Source organism: Andrena cerasifolii, chromosome 13, assembly GCF_050908995.1.
Source record: "Andrena cerasifolii isolate SP2316 chromosome 13, iyAndCera1_principal, whole genome shotgun sequence".
NCBI lineage: Eukaryota > Metazoa > Arthropoda > Insecta > Hymenoptera > Andrenidae > Andrena > Andrena cerasifolii.
The window spans coordinates 1,289,342-1,311,229 of NC_135130.1; the positions used below are offsets into that span (position 1 = coordinate 1,289,342).

Consider the following 21,888-nt stretch of genomic DNA (forward strand, 5'->3'; position numbering starts at 1 on the left):
CGATTAATTGATTGATTTTTGCGTAATATAAATTAACACAGTAGTACTCTTCTATTTAATAAGTAATTTTAGGAATAATTCCTATAGTTATAAACTGTGTAAAGTACATGCATGCTTCATTCTCCGAACTGTTTGATTATCCGAACAATTCGAATTTCCGAACCACCAGGGTGCCAAGCAGTTCGGATAATTGACGCACTACTGTGTTGCGAGTTGCGATCCTCGCCCTAGCGGCGTTTAGCGCAAGCTCTTAAAGCGCGAAGTTTGAACAGAAAACAGTTAAGGATGAAGTTTACTACATTAAAAATTTGTCTTCGCCTCCTTCCTTATCACTCGAAAAAAAACAATGTATTGATTAAAAAAGAGGAACGAACGTAGGAAGAAGCGTGTTTCTTCGCCTCACAATTCATCATCGATGTTGTTAGAGCACAGGCGTGTTGCAATAAAATCCAGCTTTGATCAATCCTAATATATCTTTGTTTCGTTTCTTAATAGTTCCGATTAATATTCGATAATTTAATCTAGTTCAATAAGCTTTATTGAGTTCTAAGTTATTCGTTACAAGACGTTTCGTTCAATTAACTTCACACGTTTCGTGAGCAGAGCTCATCAGGGCTCCACGGACACCAGACCACATAGAAATTCCCTCAAGCCATCAGAATTCCCAGCCAGACCCGCAACAACTGTATGTAAGAAAAAAACTTGTAAACTACAGTAAAGAAAGACAGAATCAATTACAGTTTGGAAATGTATGAGGGTAAACGGTTACATTCATTTGTATTTTAATGTTCCTTTTTTTATGTGAAACGCTTTTTATGTTTCTGTTTTAATATCGAACATTAATAACTGATTTTAATGGCATAAATAAATATTTTTTAACATTAAATGTAAACCGCGCAGTACAATATGTACTTGTACAAAACTTTTTGTACATGAAGTAAGTAGGGTAAACTGCACTAATCATTGGCACTCCTGATTAAAAAGCCAAATATTAACAAGTACAAGCTTAGAGAGTACTTTTTTGCAATTTCTTATTTTTCTTTCACTAAAACACTGCAAAGCCCAGTAGTTGAATTACACGCTTTACATCTGGCAACACCACAAAGTGGGACAAAGAGCTGAGTTTTAGGCGTTTTCTTTAATTTTTGATAAGGGGTAGGTAAATATATTTTGTCGCTTTATAACTCAGTAATGGATTGAAATACAGATTTACTACCTGATAACCAGATCGGGTGGCAGGATTTGCCGACAGCTGCGGCAGCAGATCCTGTTGCCCCTCTGACACATCCAACAGCACCATCTGAAGGCCACAATTACCAACTAATTCCCTACGCGTGACGTCGCATGCACCTGCGCACCAACACAAATGTACCATTATTGCTGTAGGTGTATCCCTACCCTTACGTAACCAGCAAGCAGATTCTGTAGTTTATTAAATAATTAATTCTACTTATTTTAAATAGTATTTATTCTTTCTTCATTAATATACAGGATTCGTGGTTACAATTGATACAAAATAATATATAATATAAATCCGAAGAGGAACTTTCAATATTCACATTTACAAATCCATATACAATACATCCCGTAACTAGTGGTACCTATTAAGCCTGGTCCAGACTTGAATGAGTATACGCTGAGCAGGCTGAGCGCGCACAAATATTTTGATGTGGACGGGTGAAACGGTAGCCGGGACCGCATGCTTCTACATCAGAAAGGGTGAGCGTGAACGCATATGCTAGTGTGGACGTGTCGCTCGTGGTGACTCGGCGCATGCGACTCAACTCGCGAATGCCGCCGAAGGCACATGGCCTAAGCCGACCGTTGTCGGTTTTCTTCCTCACATCAAAGAGAATTTGGAGTGCATTGTGTTCAGCGTAGAAGATAGAAGCAGATGTGATACTTTTCTAAAATCCTCGATGTCTCAGATTTTCATAATATCGAAATGTATGGTAGTCCATATGAAATTGGGGAGGGTTAAGTCCTCATTTTTGCAAATTCGAAATTGTTTAAAAAATACAAATCTTCAAAGTTTCCTGCTTTCGGTGATTTTTACGAAACCCGCCTACAGAAATTAATTTTAATGACCTAAATTATTGAAGGTACGGACTTGCGTCTTTTTTTTTTAATCATGAAGGATGGATCTATGTGAATGAATTTAATCCATTGCTAATATTGTCATAAACAGTTAATCAAAAATCTAAAAATTACATTTTCAACAATATAATGCAATTACCATATGATAGGCTTTAAAGCTCTATTTTACTGAATAATTTGTCTTTCTTTTCTTCACTACACCCTGCATTATTCTTAATTGATACAGCCTGACCGACTTGCTGTTGTGTTAAAAAATCATACGAGACTATTTTTAACAAATTCTGCTTGAAATGATATAAATCAATTTTTCACCAAATTTCTTTCATTATGGTCCGAATTACGTCGTTGTTGGTGTTAGTTTCATCGGCGAAACATAAGGAATCTTATAAGGATGTTATAATATTTTCTATTGGCATATTGACTCAAATCCATAAGGTTTATGACCATATTTTACCATTTTCTTATGGCTTCTTTAATCTTTTATATGATCCATTATGCTTTCACCACTTTTCACTGCGACACTGTCTAGCCTATGAAACTGGAGGGATTGTAGTGTTAGATAAACCGATATTTATAAAAAAAACATGGTGATAGGCAAAACAGTATATTTCGTGTTCGGTTAGATACACTGGTTACAATCTTGTATAATATTTCTATTCAATTAGTACGTTGAATACAGCTGTTGTCCTCAATATTCCAGCATCCAGAGATGGTAAAATGAAAAATTGTCATGTAGTAAGGTGTAAAATATATCGGGATATAGGTAACTTTAAGTGAAAGTGGAAATAAATAGTCCGTCCGCCAAAACTCAAAAAAATATTATATTAAGCATTAATACCCAAAAATTCTACGATTTTTGAGTACATTACCGTCATTTGAAAGCTAACTTTGAATATTTTGTAATACAAAACGCCTTATCGCCCAAAACGAGCTAATTTTTTCTACTACTATTTTTTCTTATTTCCATAAGCTTTTGGCACTAAAACTACAATTTTCTTATGGATTTTTCTATTATTTTTGCCACAAAACCCCAGTACCTATTAGATTTGTAGAGTTTTGTAGACTAAATAAGTGTCGTGATCCCCGCCAAATAAGAATCTTCTGAATATACTTAAATATTGTTTATTGCGTAAAGTAAATTAAAGTATAGTATAACGTTGGAGAGATGCTGTCGCTTGAGCATCGGAATACGAAGTGAGGAACGCTGTCTCGTTGACCGTTAGGAATGGTCTTGACTGTAGGGGTGTGGGAAAAATCCGAGGTCGGTGAGGACCTTGACAAAAATCGACCGTACCTCGGTACGTCGCTTGGAACCGAAATAACATGGTGAAAGTTTCAATCTAGCCTACGTTCTTAGAATATACTGGTTGGCAAAAAATACATAATGGGGTATCTAACATAAGTAAGAGATAGTGAACCTCTACGGGGCAAGCCCCGTGGTATCAAGTCGGCTTAACGCCGAGTACAAGCTGGGCTCTGGACAATTAATTGTGTAAATTTCTCAAAGGTTATTTTTGTGTATGAGGGTGAGTAACTTTCGCACGATTGAGGTATTTTAACTATAAGTATATTTCTATTAATTTGGGGTATAAATGCAGATGCGTGTGACTGCCGTAAGGCTCGTAGCGGAACTAACGCGTAGTGCTCGCTTACATGAGCTGCCGCTATGTCGCGTGCCCGACACGGGAGTCTTTGACCAGGGCGCTACATTTATCACGCCGGCTAACAGTTATATATCTGACAGTCAAAATTTAACTGACAATTATTAAAGTATACGAAATGTTAATTTGTAGCTGTTAACACCAGAGGGTATTGTTGTAAAAGGGAGGCGCAGAGTGTAGTGACACTCCAGTTATTTATAAGTTTTAAGGCTCTGTAACTCACGAGACGCAATCACCACGTGTTACGCAAAAATCATCTTCATATCAACAGTTATTTATTATAAAAATATAAGTTTTTCTAACAACGGCATGTATATTTATTCAACTTCAATAACAATCAGATACAAAATTTATAGTGTCTATAAGATCAAATCTTGACTTCTACACTTCATGAAATATTAGGGCTAAAATACGTCAGATTACGAATGGTCGACTTGTCCCATACTTTCTACATCACTGTATTCATTATTATACTCTTCTTCATCTATCTCATATGAACTATACTCTTCCAGTTCTCCCTCGTGCTCTATCCGTAGAAGTATTGCATTGAAATCCATATTAGCAGCAGATTCATCTTTACCTCTCAGTAATTCCTCGCTAATCGTAGCTACATCCTCATCATCTATGTATTGATGTTCTATAGCAAATCTGACTATGTTCTCATCATCAGAATTCATATATACAATGTCCCATGGGCCATCTGCCATAAATTTCAAGTGGAGCGGATCTTCTTTATAAGATTTTACTATATATTCCACACTATATTCGTTGAGAGCTTCACTAAATTCGTCTAAATTATCTCTTAAATCTATCAAATCATCAAGATACACTGTCTTATCCTTCAGTGCTTGTATAATTTCATCCCTATTGAGAATAAATTCTAGGGTTTCTTCATCTAGATCAATTAAATCTTGAAGATCTATTGTATTATCTTTAATTAAGTCTATAATTTGGCTATTTATTATCAATAATAGAGATTTGCGAGATAGATCAGTGAATGGTATTTCACGTTCATTCATAATATCAATAAGTTCTTGCTCTTCTGGAGTTCTTTCATATTTTGTATTAAAATCTGTATTATATTGGTTTATAGTTTTAACGGCATTCACTATGTCATTGGCATTAGCATCACCAATGCGATTACCTAGTTTATATTGTGATAGTTCCACATCGTTATTATTGCGAATATTTGCTATCAATGTTTTGCATTGCTTATCCACACCTTTTAATGGTTTATTATTTTTATTATTAATACATTCTCCATCAGTCTCATAATTATTATCATATTTAATGCTACTATTGATAAATAAGCTATTAGACCAAGTCAAAATATTAGAATGTGACTGACTTACTTGGCTATACTTTTTAATGTCTTTAGAGGTTGGATTAGCAAGACCTGTATTAAATGCAAGCGAAAATGGTATCGATTGTTGTGTCTGTTTGTATACTTTGGCTCTTGAGGGTATATTTGTGATAATGGGATTGTCTTCACTAAAAATAGCATATACATTTTGTCTATTATTTTGTATATTTTTTAATAATATTGCTGATTCTAGAGTTCTACCTTGCCCCCGACGACGATCGATAAAACTTTCCTCTACATTCTCACAATTTTGAGGTATTAATATGCACATATTTGGTTCTGGATAATATGTGCCTAGAGGAATATAAAATGTTGTGATTACTCTATGCATTCTTTCCATAGAACTTAATAAATGGTATGCCATGTACTGTGTATCTTTAGGAAATTCGTATCCTGTAGACATAACAGTAGGTGGTTTATAACAACCATCTATAATACGTAAATAAGCACTATAAATTCCATTAAAATGGGATACATCGTCATCAGCTAGGTGAAGATATATCATTGCATTAGAATTGTTATCTCGGAATTCTTTTATTAACTCTTTTGTTTTTGGATGATTCTTTGCATATTCGCGAATATTTTGATATGGTACATTACGTTCTGCACCTTCCTTTTCTTCTTGTGCTATAAACTTTTTGGCTAAATCTGGATTTTTTCTTTTCAATTTTTTATAGAAGCTTCTTACATATTCAATGTTAGCTTCTTTACCATCCTTGGTATACCAAGAACATGTCCAATAATATCCAAAAAATTTATATTTAATTTTTCTGGTATTAACCTTACTTTCTAATTCTAAAATTAACGAGTTATTTTTTCTTGTACTTATAGAGTACATACGATTCAGTCCTATACTGACAGCAATCTTTGATAATTTATCTCGCTCATATATCTCAAATCCATTTTCTGATAGTTTAGATAAAAATGAATCCACCACTATACTATCTGTACTTTGATTTACACATGATGATTTCTGCTCAATGATCTTCGACTCTGTTTTAAGTTTAGTAGTTTTGTGTCTAGTTTGTTTACTAGTAGTAAAGGGGCAATCATTATTATTTACTAATTTCTCATATAATGAATTAAATTCTTCATCAGATTCTTCTTCCGAAGAATCGTCACTAAATGTATGTTTTGTAACAGCAGCTATTGTATTAATAACAAAACAAGTGTCAGCGGAGCTTGCTAAATTTAAATCTTTGACCGTGTTAATCAATTGATTAGTGTTCATCTCTTTATGTTCTACAGAGTTGCTCGGAATATCGTTTTGCATGGACAGTGCAATACGTTTATTATAATGAGCAATCGCGTAATAAGGACGATGTTTAATTGCCTGATCATACTTATTAATAGCTCGACTTGTATCCTGTTGCATCAATAACTTATTACCGTCATCAACACAATTTCTAACCAAGTCATCACTATAATCTGCAGTACGTTCCATAACTGTGTCTCTCCTCGTCACTTTTCTTTGTTGTCCAACGTGTTCAGAACTTATGTCTCCGTTTCGATTATAATGTTCGTAAGTATGATCACATAACGCCTTCTTTCCAACGTTCTGGCTGGCTAAAGATGAAGCAGAGATGGATTTTTCATCTCTGCTGTCTCGTCCATAAGATACTCGCAACAGGTACGCCGATATATCTGTATGATCTACTTGAACTATTTTGAAGTTTGAACACTAAATTGAAGTCTTCGTCACGACATACGGCTTCTGAAAAGAAATGAACGCACAGAGCATTAGCCAACAGTGGGACATACGGTAATGGTGAAAGATGAAAAGTGTTTCGTATCATAAATGATCATGGCCAAGCGGGTATTATACAAAGGTGATGGTCCTTCCTCAAAGCTCCCACCAAGTGAATAAAGGAATTACACTATCATGACACCCTCCTATTGAGAAATCCAATTGTACCTGTGTAACAATAAATACGGATGAATCATTCCAAGGTGTTTTAACAAGTTCTGCTTCAAGACCAAAGTGAACATATTCCCCTGGTTCTACATTGAATGTAACAACACGCTTATGTGGCGTATTGAGAATCGTTCTAACATCCTTTCGCTAGTTAGAAAAGCAGAGATGTGTTCGAAGAAGAAATACTATATTATTCCCTTGGGTATGCGTCAAGTTGTTATCTACGAAACAAGACGCTAACTGTTCGCAAAAGAATGACTCAGGGAAACTGCTAAAGGACAATGAAAGCGATGTATCGTCGTCCGTCGATCTCAGAAACAAATGAAGGGGAAGTAGAAGAGCGATCATCTTGTGGTATTACATCGTGCTTAGCACTGAAAGCAACATCTATTAAATTCATCATCTATTTCTAACTACAACCTGCAGATGAGCTCATAGTATCTTGTACGTCAGGCTTGGGAATTAAGGGGAGGTTCTGGTCTAGAGCCCCAAAAAATAGGTGATATTTAGGAATTAATTAAAGGAAAACTACTATATATAATTTAATGGGACTTGTTGCATTGTATTAAGGATGTCTTATGTTATAGAAATATATTTTTTGTTTTATAATTAATCAGTGCAAACAGCCCTGGGGAGTCGTTAAAGTTAAGGCGTCAAAAAATTGATCCAAATCGGTGGGACCTGTATCTCTAAAAGTTATTATCCGATTCGACTGAAACCTTTTTTATTTTGAAGATTATTCTTTTTTCTAGGGGGAACTAAAAAAAATTACAAAAATTATATTTTTTTTAGAAAATAACGACACTTCACGTTTGAAATCACTTTTCCCTGTATTTTTCGTCCTTTCAACGCCTTTAAAAATTATAAATTTTCAACTTTTTGTAATTTTTTTTACTTCCCCCCCTAGCCAGAAGTATATTCTTCAAAATAAAAAAAGTTTCAGTCGTATCGGATAATAACTTTTGAAGATACAGGTCCCACCGTTTTGAGAACACTGTCTCGAGAAAAACGCGTTTGAAGTTTTACGTGAGCGCCGAGTGGCCGGGTTTTTCCCATGCATTTGCCGCTACTCAAATGCCTATAACTTCGTGAATTTTACGAATTTCAACAAATCCTTTTAAACACGTTTTCCTAAAAGATTGAACATTCGAAAAATGTAATAAAAAAAAATCGATTTTTAAGGGGAGGTTTCGGTCTAAAAATCGTTTTTTTTTTATTTCGTGTTTGGAATGTTCAACCTTTTAGGAATACGTGTTTAAAAGGATTTGTTGAAATTCGTAAAATTCACGAAGTTATAGGCATTTGAGTAGCGGCAAATGCATGGGAAAAACCCGGCCACTCGGCGCTCAGGTTGTCGTCGTTTTTCGGCGGGTTAGAATAGGTAAATTTTTATGATTGTCGAAGGTGACAATGGAAACTCGGTTATTAGGGGTCAGGTAAAATGTCTCATTTAATTGTGTGTCTTCAAAATCACTCAGTCCAGTTAGTTTTCCTTATGCTGTCTTGGCGAAAGGAACAGTCTTGTGCTACAATGCCTAAGTGCTTGAAAAAAGGTAATCGTAGTATCTGTGAACGTGCAGCTAATCCACGGAAAAGGAAATTTCACGGTAATCGGTATACGGAACAGCATACATTGCTCGCAAGTACGTCGAGTGAGAAGTTGAAGGATTCAATGTATGATGACATACTTGTTGATCTTTCCCATGGCTACGTGATCATAAATTTTATATCTGTATTTACATTCATATCTCAGCATTTGCAATGTAAAACTTGCAAAAGTGATGTACAATTTTTACGTAGTCATGACGGTGGATTAGGGTTCAGATTAAATATTGAATGTCATTGTGGTACAAAGAACATTGAGTCCAGTCCTCTCGTAAATAAAGCCTACGAAATAAATCGTCGTATTGTGTTCGTAATGAGGTTATTAGGAGTAGGGTTGCAAAGATTGAATTTATTTTGTTCCATGATGGACATTTGTCACGGTCTTTCGAACGCCGCGTATTATGCTGTGCTTCAGACTTTACATTGTGGTGCAAAAAGTGTGTTCGAACTAGTACGAGACGAAGCATGTAAAGAAGAAATTAGAAGAAACACAGAAGAAGGAAACGAGCCATTGCACTTGAGTGTGTCGGGAGATGGATCGTGGAAGAAGCGAGGGTTTTCTTCATTATTTGGAGTGGCATCATTAGTGGGAAAATACAGCAATAAAGTTGTGGACGTTGTTATAAAATCTGCGTTTTGCCAATCTTGTGCCAACTGGAAAAATACGGAAGATACACCCGAATATGATGAATGGAAAAAGTCCCACGCTGAAGACTGCACAGCTAACCACATAGGTAGTGCAGGTAAAATGGAAGTTGACGCTGTATTAGAAATGTTTCTTCGTTCTGAGGAACTGCACGGTGTCAAATATACTAATTATATCGGCGATGGAGGCACAAAGACTTTCAAAGCCATTGTGGATAAAAACCCGTACGAAGATGTCATCGTTACCAAGAAGGAATGTGTGGGGCATGTACAAAAGAGGATGGGGACTCGACTACGAGCCGTCAAGAAAGCCCATGCAGGTATCGGAGGAAAAGGTATAGGCAAATTGACAAATATAATGATAAATAAATTGACCCAGTATTATGGCCTGGCTATTAGGAGAAATCCTAATTCTGCTGAAGACATGAAGCAAGCAGTGTGGGCAACATATTATCATATGTCTTCAACGGATGCCAATCCACATCATGAATATTGTCTAAAAGGTCAGAAAAGTTGGTGTAAGTGGCAACGTGCTGCAGCAGTGGGTGAACTGGACTCATTTCAACATCCCCCGCCCCTCAATGACATGGTTCTGAAAGCTATACGACCTGTTTACGAGGATCTATCTTCGAGCAATTTATTACAACGTTGCACTGGAGGCAATACGCAAAACAACAACGAAAGCTTCAACGCATGTGTGTGGACTTTGGCTCCGAAGCATCTCCATTGTGGAGCTCAAGCAGTGGAAATAGCAACATATTTGGCTGTTTGTACGTTCAATAATGGTTATGCACCATTATTGAAATTAATGAACGTGCTAGGACTACATGTAGGACCACGTGCTAAAATGTTTGCGGAGGACGCCGACCGTCGGCGCGTAGCCGCCGCTGAACACCAAGATTCACTTTTATATAAAAAGGCCAAAATTGCAAAAAAAGATACTACAGAATATCAACAGCAGCTTTTTGAAGAGACGGAAGGATTATTGTATGGTCCCGGAATAGCGGATTAGCGGTAAATAAAAAAATTGTATTATTTTCTTCACGTAAAACTTTAAACGCGTTTTTCCCGAAACTGTGTTCTCAAAATCGGTGGGACCTGTATCTCCAAAAGTTATTATCCGATTCGACTGAAACCTTTTTTATTTTGAAGATTATTCTTTTTTCTAGGGGGAGGGGGAACTAAAAAAAATTACAAAAATTACATTTTTTTTAGAAAATAACGACACTTCACGTTTGAAATCACTTTTCCCTGTATTTTTCGTCCTTTCAACGCCTTTAAAAATTATAAATTTTCAACTTTTTGTAATTTTTTTTACTCCCCCCCCCCTAGCCAGAAGTATATTCTTCAAAATAAAAAAAGTTTCAGTCAAATCGGATAATAACTTTTGAAGATACAGGTCCCACCGTTTTGAAAACACTGTTTCGAGAAAAACGCGTTTGAAGTTTTACGTGAGCGCCGAGTGACCGGTCGTGACCCATGCATTTGCCGCTACTCAAATGCCTATAACTTCGTGAATTTTACGAATTTCAACAAATCCTTTTAAACACGTTTTCCTAAAAGGTTGAACATTCGAAAAATGAAATAAAAAAAAATCGACATTTAGACCAGAACCTCCCCTTAAGTGAACGCGGCGGCCGATTTTCAGAGACAACGTCTCCTTTCTCCTGCCGCGCGTCTTGGCTTCCGCGGCGGCCAAGATGCTTGGAGGCGATGGCTTATTGGGGCGACATTGTATCAATAGGTTTTCACATCGTCCCAGAGAGCACGATTTTCGATGCGTTTTTGTTTTGTCAACGCGCCACGCGCGGTTCACGTGGTACGGGCTCCGGCGCTCCTAGGGATGAACAGATACCGTCAAGGTATCGATACTTTTACTCATAACTTGTATCGAAAGAAAGTATCGATATCTACTCAGTATTGGATCAAAAGTATCGATACCTACTTGTATCGAACGAAAATTAATACAGATTTTTTTTATTAATGTATTTTCTTAACGAAGACTTATTTTATTTTACTATTATTTAACGGGGAGTAGCCTTTAGTTACAACGAAGTATATAAGTACGAACCAGTCTGTAATAATTAATCTATATAACGGAAGAGAAAAAAAAATATACAGTCATTTCGTGGCGTGGAAACAAGAGACGTATAACATATAATACGATAAATACATAAATGATAAAATGATATATACAGATGTGTTATGTTTGACATACTAAAAGAATGCAGAAAAGAGAAAGGAAAAATAGTATTTTATTAACAAACACTTATTTGGCGTATAAATCGATCAAAAAATCAATCTTTTGATACGAGTACCTTTTTCCGATACCAAGTACGTATCGCAACCGTAGGTATCGATACTAAAATTACTCGGTATCGAAACAAAAGTATCGAGTATTTACTTGTATTTACTTGGATCGGTTCATCCCTAGGCGCTCCAAGCACCTTGGCCGCCGCGGGGGCCAAGACGCGCGGCGGGAGAAATGGGCGTTGTCTCTGAAAATCGGCCGCCGCGTTCACTTAATTCCCAAGCCTGTTGTACGTTACAAGTACTATTCGGTTCTGTACAAACGGTGCTACATGAAGAACAGTTTTCCGAGCTCATGTGGTTCCTGATTTTGAACATAACCTTACTTTGTTGTCTAGCCGATAATCTAGGCGCCGATTTCTGCGATGTGGACAATTTGAAATTGTGGTTATTCATAATTACGTACGTCTTTTACCTGTTTAAAAGATGATAGGATTCCCAAGAATTCCTCGTGAACTTCTGCATTACTGTCTTCACTGAATTCCTTGTTCTGTATTTCTGTAATCTGGAACTGTCTGGAACTTTTCGTTGCGTCAGTTGAACTCGGAGCTCGGAGCACTCGGAGTTGCTCGGAATTGCTCGGAGTGATTAACACACGCGGACTGGCGGTAATCCTGACCAATCACGATGTTCGGCAACATGGTGCAGCCTATCCGAGATTACCGTTATAACGCCAAAATTAAAATTGTTCATCCGTGGGCTCCTGTGTATATTAGAAGATGCGTGTCTCAGTTTATTGGCACTTAGAAGAATGAAGAAACCAAACAGCGCTTTCTCAGTGCCCACTTTATTTCAATATTACGGGAACTACCTCCCGACGCACAGTGGTCTGTCCATTAACAATCTAGATCTAGCGGGACAAAAATCGCAAGTCGTACATACATCAGCAGTTAGGTGGAAACCAGTGGAAACGCTTATTATTTGTTTGAAAAACGTTATCGACAATATTTTACCATCCTTAAAACTTTCACCTTTCAACCTCTAAAGGTGTTTTAAAACTACAATTCATTTTCTGGGGTTTCTTGGAATGTGGAAAATGAATATGCATGATTTGTGTTTTGTAGAGAAAACTTTTTTACAACCGCTTTATGTAGAACGAGTTACATATTTTAGCTCTAGCATCACCATTTTTGAAGACACCATTGTGAACGTTTCTAACGAACCAATCTGCACTTTGCAACACCTGTTTTTATAAACGTTTATACATAGATATATTAATCGGTACTTTTCAGTGCCAGCTTAATCTTAATATAAATCTTATACTAATATTGTATTCGTTTTTAGACTTTCGACCAGGTATATTAATTATAGTTTTATTCTACATTATCGACTTATTTTTCATGTAAAATAACCACCCTTCCGCGCGTACCTTCGGTCACGGAACACCGTATATATATTTAATAAATGTCAATATTATAAGTTCCTTTTCTAATTTATATGCGCTATTTACATTATTTTGTAAAAATTGTTGGATTGTCATTTCGAGGATTTTCTGTCCTCGAAGTGTACATATGTACACCCTGGTTTGATCTGTAAAAAGAAATAAATTTAATAAAAATTACTTTTTGTGTTTATACCACTTGAATGTAAAAACTGATACACTTCCTGAAGAATCCATTATTATTGTTTCCTATTTCTCATAAATATTTTCTTGGAGTGGCACTGACCCCTTTCGATTACAGTTAGTTGTCATAGAACCTGTGATAAAGAGTTAGAACGAGTTGTAATCGATCTGAATACAATAAAAATGTAAATGTATGTATATTATTTACTTATCTTTATGCTTGCGGAGGAGACTGCCTTCCTTTCCTCGCTTCATAGAGCATGATTTTCATCTTTGATACTGGTTGGTGGAAATATCTAAAGCAAATTCATATATGAAAGAAACATTCATGATGATTACCAATTAATCCAATTATTTGCATAACAAAAGTATGTGTCATACTTACGCTTTTATATATGTCATTTCCACTTGATATGAAAGAATAGCTACAGGTATTTATTATTAGGAGAGTGTGAAGAGACCCACCACCACCCCCGTTATAGACGGTCCTCTTCACTCTCCGTATATATCTTTTACGTACTTTGTAAACTACATACTTATACTTACATTTTGGAACATTGCTTATTCGACAGCTCTTCATATGCGCTGAATGCACTCGCCGGTACATTAGTGACCTTGGATTGCAATTGCTTATTCGACAGCTCTTCATATGCGCTGAATGCACTTGCCGGGGCTATTGCGATGTTGTCACCCACCGTTTTATGTACTTTATTATGTACTCGTACCTGCTCCTCCTGTTTTTACGTACGGAGGTTCTCTAATCGGCTGTTGTCGATTGTATCTACTATCTATTATTTCTGGCAACATGCAGTCCTTATAGAACTTCCTCAGTTTTTCCTCCATCTCTGTTGCCCAGAATCTATCATATCTTGGTTTTGTGATACTGGATAATTTATTAAGTAACCACACGTGCCTTTCTGTATTAGTAAATATATTTGGTTTAAACTGGTTGAATATAATATCTTTCTTTTATATTCCACGTTGTGCTCTCTGTACTTACAACGCAACACGCAACAGGCAAACAGGAAGTGAGAGAGTGCGTCACATTTTTCTTTCACACATTGGTTACGCTCAGAGTCGGCAGACGGCGCCACTATCAATCATACATGTACACGACCATCAGTCACATCTAAAATCGCATCGCAAGCACAAAGAGATGGAACATTATTATATCTATAATACTTGGTACTGTTATAACTTTCATTCCTTTCGGCGTCCATAAACAGAATAAAGCCTGTTGCCTATTCGTTATGGGCAATTGTCCTTGCACTTGATAATAGTAGTGATGAATTTTATTCATTCCATCACCCCGGAAAATACGCCGTATTGCAGGAAGTTTCTCTATTGCTTCAGCTGGCGATAAATCCTTCGCCGAATCGGGACATTTTACTTCGATGATGGTATCATCGTCCATGAGGCCGTCAGAAGTTGCACCTAAGTGAGGCACAGTGGCATCGATGAAGAGGCCACACGATAGAATATCGATTCCTAATTCTTCTTCCAGTTGTCTCAAGGAGTTTGCCTCACTTTCCCTTCCGTATTCGAGAGAACGTAAATTTTGGAGTTGCGGGTACATTATACTCTTCAAAGTATTTGCCCGTGGTGTATCCTTTCGTAACCGGCATACCTTGCCGAAATTGGATGGAGTTAATAATGTTTTCCTACAATCAACCCACTTTTCGCTATTCGCCTGATCGCGAATTTCCATTTCGATCTTGTATCGCATCGTTTGCCACTCATGGAGTATAGCCGCGTGCCTTTCACACTCGGAAGAGTATACTGTCTCTTCCATATCTGGTTTTTCTGCGCTGGAGCTGTAATCCTGGTCGCACGATTGTTTTTCATTTCGGAAGGAGGATGCTTTCGCTTCTTTTTTATATTCCATTGCCTTTTCTGCTGCACGCTTCCGTCGTCCATCCAGCTTTCTTACTATTGTTGTCGGCTCTTTATCCATTGCCGTACTCAATCTGCTAAACGCCTCTTTTGTGTTATATTGGACGACTGCAGCGGAGACTCTACCTTGATATGAGCCCCCTCGTCCAAACTTTATGCTTTTGCCTCCGATGAATTTAGCAATGATATTATTAAAACTTTCAACAGCATTGTTGTTTAGACCGTGCAGCAAACTGTCAGCTTTAGTGAAAAGTGGCTGACCGGTATTCTGCACCGCTTCTTCGATACTTTGATAAATACCATCTTCTCTCAGTTGTGGAATGTAGTCTACTCTGTTGGGATCAGAGTATTTGTTACAGAAGTATTCTAACTTCTGACACTCTTTGTGTTCACCGAAAACGTGACTCGGTACATTTGTCAAGTTTTCCTTCAAATTGTGTATTCGTTCATCGAGTTTCTTCTTGGAACCGGTATTCTGCATCTTTCTTTATACCAGTACGCAGGCGGAGAGCATTATTATGTACGACAGCTCTTAGTTCTTTATTGCGGCCTTTTACTGCGATTTCGCTTATTTTTCTACTGAAATTGCGTAGCAGGTGATTGGTGCATTCTATTTTTCGTACCCGCACCATGTACATTTCATATGGATCATTGTCCAATATCTTCTTGTACACACTGCTATCGCCATCGGCAACTAATATAGAGTATACTAGGCCATGCATATCTATGCTGCATTTGAAACCTTCGACAATAGCGACACTTTCCATGCCAGGTGAACTCTGATTACGATCTCAGTTCTTGAAGCAACGATGCTCGTGCGGTTCTTCCTTCTTCGTAGCTGCTATTTGGCAAGTCATGCAGAATTTATTCTTCACACTGATGTACAGCACTTTCTTCGTGTGGTATCCCACGATGGCTCCTACGCCAGAAAGAGAATTGTAATCTCCTCTGCGGTATGACCCTTTCATCCACCTGCCATCTGCGACAACTGGGATAAGCGGTACATTAGATTCTTCTATAATTTCTTCGATAATTGGGACATCTTCAAAATTTTCTACGTCTTCTTCATATATTCTGACCGTAGGAAAATCAACCCCAGCAGATGTGCTTGGAAGTGTTTCGTACCAGGTACCTGCACGAGTACCTGCTTTCGCCACGGTACCCTGACTTACCGTGAGGCACGCTGCGTCCTGCGTCCTTTTGGGAGGGATGCAAGTTGGATTGGTTCTGATACAGTCTGCTCCCTATGGTTGTAATTTAGTCTAGCAACTTTCACTCCTCCTAACCTAACCAATCCAACTTGCATCCCTCCCAAAAGAACCGGCCATCCGAGCGTAGAAACAAGTGCGAAATAAAAGTAACGGTGCGCTTCTCCATACCGCAGATGTACCTGCCTAAGTAGCATTAATGAAGGAAAAGAATTATCCAGCCCTTGGGCTTGCCATCTCTAACCCAGACCTTTGGCAAGTAGGTATCAGTTTCAAAAGGCAATGCCACCCGTGGCGCCAGTAAGACCGTCCCCGGTCCTTGCTATTCCAGAAGGTTTTCTTCAGTGAAAATCAGTAATTCTGCAGGCGCAATATCTTAAAAACCAGTGGAAATAAAGTGTATACATTAAAGCTTATTGAATTTGTCTTGGAACGCACTATCAACTCAGGTGTTCAAAAAAAAATAGTTCCATTTGAAAAACCGTACTTGACCATCGTATCTTTTAAAATAATAATCGAAAAAAAAATCGTCTCGGCTAATAAAGTAGCCCCTTTGAACCATTTAATTACATATTTTTTAAAATTTGTTATCCCCAGTACTTTAGGAGAAATCCAGCTGTTCAGTTTACGCGCGGACACCCTGTATAATATTCCTCAAGTTATCAGCTATTCTTAGAAATGTAAAGAAATACTTTGATACATTTTTATACTTTTAGCTCATTTATATGAGCTAAAAAATAGATAATACATAATAATATGTTGCATTTTATATTTATACTTTCAGTTACAAGTGTTTACTGTGAATATAACAATAAATGTTCCAAACACACTGAACATAGTCTTTGAAGTTCCAAACTATCTAATCATTTTTATTAAACGATTTTTTTTGCATTGTATTTGATATAAACTTTTTCTGATACTTATTAGTATATTTTACAGCATAAAAATGGAGAATAAAGAAAATCAACAAAAGATATTAAGTTGTTTGATAAGGGGTAAGATTCACATTGATAACATTCTTAATAATTCATTAGAATTTATTTTGTGTCAGTTAAACTATTTTACTTCTTTACATTTCTAATTTTTATAAAAGTTGTATTTTTTTCTTAATAATGCATATTGTTCCTTAACATCTAATTGGATTTAACATAAAATATGTGTAACATATATTACTTAATATGTTAAAACTTATATATACTGTGAGTCACAAATAATAAAATTAATTAAAATCATTTTGTATTACTGTGTCTATTTAACGATTTATGATATATATATAATATTTCAGGTGTTATAATATCATTTTGAATATCACATAACAACATTATAAATCTTAAATGACAATAACTAATGTTCTACAATATTAAACAAATCTGATATGATTTAATATGTTATGTGCACATAAATGTATATTATGTGTATGTCTGTAGGTCCTGGACCCGTATATAAATTACGACCTTTAGTTGGATATGAAGATCATTGTCCATCTCGGCACAGAAATCCAGCATATAGTATGCGACATCGTACACCAATTTATATACCAAGTGTTGGTCCTGGACCACAATATGATGTTTCAAGATTAACAAATTTTGGAGTAGATAACCCACCTGCATATACAATAGCTTGCAGAGAACCTTTCAAATGTGAGCATGCATTTTGCAATTCAATTACTGATTTTGATTGTTATAGTTAAAAGAATGGTTATATATTTTTTTATATAGCACCAGTGATATATGTAGGTGTGCTATAAAATACATTATATTCATTAAAACAGTTTAAGATGATCTTTTACTGAAAAAACCCAACCTTCAACATTTTTAATTGCAATTTAGTATCCATTCAAAAGAAATATGGTTTCCCATACAGCAATTTTTGTTGTAGAAACATTGCAGCATTATTCTGAAGCAACTATGACTTTGACGAAATATGTACATGACATTGAGTAGGTTCTACGGTGTGTTTCTTGGAACTGGATACGCTAGAATATTTCGCAGACCGTTGAAGATATGAAAAAATTGTTATTGTGAGAGTTCTATGTACATGAACTACAGCATTGAGAACAAAAACGGATTAACCCATATTGAAAAAAAATTTTTGTCCTATTTTACACGATTAGTACAGCCTATTGGAATACATTATTGCTACTAACTCAATTTCGTAAAAAATGTGGATTAGTCCATTTTTGCTCTCAATGCCTCAAATTGCAGAGGAGATTTGAAGATCAATTTAATTTTTTTAAATACAGTACCTAAGTAGATACTATATACGTTTATGTGTGGAATGATACTTGAGTGGAAGTTGTAGTACACACCTAGTGTTACAAAACCCTAATGGGGTTTGTCAAAATGAGCCTTAAAAGGCTTTGCGCAGTAGGAGTATAAGTTCGAATACGTAAGCGATGTTACCAATCAACGGTTTAATCAATATATAATAATTGATTAGAAATTAAATTTTCGGCCCTACTGTCTGTAATGTTGCAGAATCATTGCTGCAATCTTGCAACTTGCAAGACCGTTTCTGCAATATATCAGTAATATTGCCGAAATGTTGCACAAATAATTCCTACAATATTGCATTGGGGCGGATATAGAGATCTTGCTGCAACATCTCTGCATTATTTCGGGCAATATTACAAATCGTGCGCCGCAATATTGCTCACAATCAGACATTACTGTATTGTTTCGTGCTGTAGGGGTCTGCATACAATATGTTTCAAACAAACTGTAAATGTCTCAAAAATCGTGCACTGTTACAGTGAACTGCCTGGATTCAGATTTTTTGAAGAATACTACTAATTGAGTTATTTTTGTATTAATTTAGGTGCACTTTTAAATATTCATATTATTTTTCTGTTTTTGTACTACACTCATCGATTTCAATAATCATTTAATATTATGTTGATTCTAAACAGACATTTGAGCAAAATACATTCACTTCTTACAGTAAATACAAAAAATGGTTTCACAGTTCTTAATACTGATACCTATAATATTTTGATTATTCATTATAATAACGCTGGTCCAATCAATTTTTTCAGTGAGAGATTTAGGACCAGGACCAGGAGCACATCACCCAGAACGATGTCCTCCAATGAATCATAGTATTAGACCTCCTGCATATTCCATCAAATCCAGAAGTAAAACCAAAATTGCTGATAGAGGCCCTGGTCCAAATGCATATAGTTTACCAACATGTATTGGTCCCAAAATTCCTGACAAACCAGCTCAGGGTGCATTTTCTATGTATGTATATTTGTTTGACTTACATTCATTAACTGGTACATATGTCCATCTTTTTTATCATTTAAACAAATTAATTGTTTGATACTAAGTTTTGTTATATTTTCATTATTTATGCATCTACATCAGTACATATATCTAGTTTTTTGGCTGACATTACTGTCAGGTGTTATATAGAATAATATTATTATTTTTCAAAAAAACTATACCTATTAGAATAGTATGTACCAATTGCAGCATATGTATAACGTTTATTTCTTTCATGCCATTATAACTGCAAAATACCATACATTTTATCTATTTCACTAACAAAGGACACACTCAGGGTTTGCCGGGAGAACCCTCTACGCGTGACGTCACATTTCTTCTTCTCTATCTCTACATAGTATAAAATAAAGTCCCCGGTAGGAGTCTGTTTCTTTGTTCGCGCTAATCTCGAGAACCGCTCGACGGATTGTGATGTCGTTTTCATCATTTTATAGAGCATTCCTCGACGAAAGTGTACGTATATGAAATATTAACCTATGATAAATAGATGTCGAGCAGTGACGATTTTAGTGAAGTACTCTATGGTGTAGTGGGGGGCGAATCGCCTTTATTTTGTACAAGGTATGTAGAGATACATACAAGAAGCCCGGGTACATACTTACTAGTAACATCTATAATCTATACACCAATATGACTTGTGCACGCCAATCACGCCATACGACGTCATCACGTCACCAAAACAAATACACCAGGGACGCTAGCACGTACGCGGGAGGCATGCGTAGATACAGACCTACACACACAGTAGAGCCGACCGCGCTGTTCTAGTTCAGACCGTGACAATGAACCGCTCCGCGCTCAGCTGTTTCGACTTTAAACTGCACGGCCCGGAAGTTAGACTGCTAATATTCAACTGTTAATATCTCTAGAACGAAGCCTCGGATCCCAAATCGGTAAAGAACATTTCGATGTCTTTTGTCATCAGGATATTGCATGTTCCAGGAATTCCCTGAATTTTGGGACACCCTGTATACAAAAATATAAATGGAGCTAAATTCTGTATAATCATTTTCCCTATTTTTATGTTTGCCACTGTACATACCACCTGTTAACGGCGAACTATACGGATCAACGAAAAATAGCGTATTGTTCAGAGCGCAATTGTCTAAATTCTTGAAGGTGTGTAGTTTTTGTTCCATTTAGCAATAAGGCAAGCAGTCGTGTTCAAAACTGTCTTCGAAAAATAAGAAATTATATGTCGTAAATCAGTGAAGGAATTTTCGTTTCGCTCTAAACCTGTTTTTGTTCCGTAAGATGGAACAAACTATGTATGTATTGCCTATATATATAACTTTCATCAAAATCTGCGTGTAACACTTAAATAAGTGATGTCCCTTGTAAATGTGCAATATAGGTAGTATCTGTGGAGCTAATGCTTGAAGGAAAATGAAAGTAATCATAGGAATTACATAAATTACATTGTCATGAAATGTTGACGAAAGATGAATAGTAAATGATTAATTTTTATGATGTTGAATGTTACAGAGGTAGTTATCAAGAACTTAAGCAAGTGCGAATAGGTCCTGGTCCAGCAGCTTACAGGAATATGGATGTCGATCTTATAAAACGTAGTGCTCCAGCATTTAGTCTAAAATGGAGGTACCAAATCGCAGAACTAGACCATAGTCCAGGGCCACAATATTTCCCTCAAATTGATCTTGGAAGACGAGCACCTATGTACTCATTTGGTATTAGGTACAGTGAATGTGCTGGATTACCTGCTACAGAGTTAGACGAAGATTAATATATATTCAGTTTCATGAATCATATTTGTATATTTATACAATAATTTTTATGCATAATATTGCGATGATGTTTGTAACATCAAGTTTGTATAACTTGTTTTATATATATATATAATATAAATGTATACACAGCCATGTCATGCTTAAGCAATGTTTACTTACAAGGAGAATATTAGAAGTGGAAACGTATTTTTTCATCAGTTATATTTTAAGTTGTAAGTCGCAACGAGTTTAAGACTCTTCTTCCTTTTTTGACGAATCTGACCACTCACTTTTAAAATATACGCAATTAAAAGAATCTCGTAATAATGCAAATATAGTTGACACTTGGAGGTAATAAGTATTTAAGTAGAGCGAGCACTTTGCGTTCAAATGTTTTTCTATTTTGTAGTTAATATTTACGTAAACAATATCGAAATCTGTTATTCTTGGCGGCAATCTGAGTGATCTCATTGTATGTATCTTGTCGCCTCGGCAACCTTTTGTTCTCGTGCACTGCAACAACTCCTGCACTCAAGATGGGTCATCTCGAATTAAAATTTTTATATTTTTCGTTACATCTCTTTGGGAGTATTATCAATGGATTAATGGGCATTTC

At 36.3% G+C, this 21,888-nt stretch overlaps 4 protein-coding genes across 7 annotated transcripts; 2 read left to right on the plus strand and 2 right to left on the minus strand.

Annotated features, from left to right (window-relative positions):
- The first annotated feature begins 1,275 nt into the window (after positions 1 to 1,275).
- LOC143375986 (ciliary microtubule associated protein 1A-like) lies at positions 1,276 to 21,425 on the plus strand. Of its 4 annotated transcripts, none has more exons than XM_076825752.1 (4): positions 1,276 to 1,719; positions 17,689 to 17,901; positions 19,296 to 19,500; positions 21,031 to 21,425. In XM_076825752.1, exons 1-4 carry the CDS (start codon positions 1,668 to 1,670, stop codon positions 21,287 to 21,289), a joined length of 729 nt encoding a protein of 242 aa, XP_076681867.1. In that variant the 5' UTR covers positions 1,276 to 1,667; the 3' UTR covers positions 21,290 to 21,425. The 4 variants fall into 4 exon arrangements, with proteins under 4 accessions (XP_076681867.1, XP_076681869.1, XP_076681870.1 ...); XM_076825754.1 differs by lacking the exon at positions 1,276 to 1,719 and adding an exon at positions 1,733 to 2,102; XM_076825755.1 differs by lacking the exon at positions 1,276 to 1,719 and adding an exon at positions 6,538 to 6,643.
- On the minus strand, positions 3,643 to 12,212 carry LOC143375973 (uncharacterized). Its single transcript, XM_076825716.1, has 2 exons — positions 12,012 to 12,212; positions 3,643 to 6,835 (listed from the first exon to the last, which is right to left on the minus strand). The coding sequence occupies exon 2, from the start codon at positions 6,563 to 6,565 to the stop codon at positions 4,178 to 4,180; it is 2,388 nt and encodes a 795-aa protein (XP_076681831.1). The 5' UTR covers positions 6,566 to 6,835; positions 12,012 to 12,212; the 3' UTR covers positions 3,643 to 4,177.
- LOC143375815 (uncharacterized) lies at positions 8,568 to 10,343 on the plus strand. The gene has a single exon (XM_076825311.1). The coding sequence runs from the start codon at positions 8,568 to 8,570 to the stop codon at positions 10,296 to 10,298; it is 1,731 nt and encodes a 576-aa protein (XP_076681426.1). The 3' UTR covers positions 10,299 to 10,343.
- On the minus strand, positions 14,198 to 16,288 carry LOC143375984 (uncharacterized). Its single transcript, XM_076825749.1, has one exon. The coding sequence runs from the start codon at positions 15,532 to 15,534 to the stop codon at positions 14,290 to 14,292; it is 1,245 nt and encodes a 414-aa protein (XP_076681864.1). The 5' UTR covers positions 15,535 to 16,288; the 3' UTR covers positions 14,198 to 14,289.
- Positions 21,426 to 21,888: the final 463 nt, after the last annotated feature.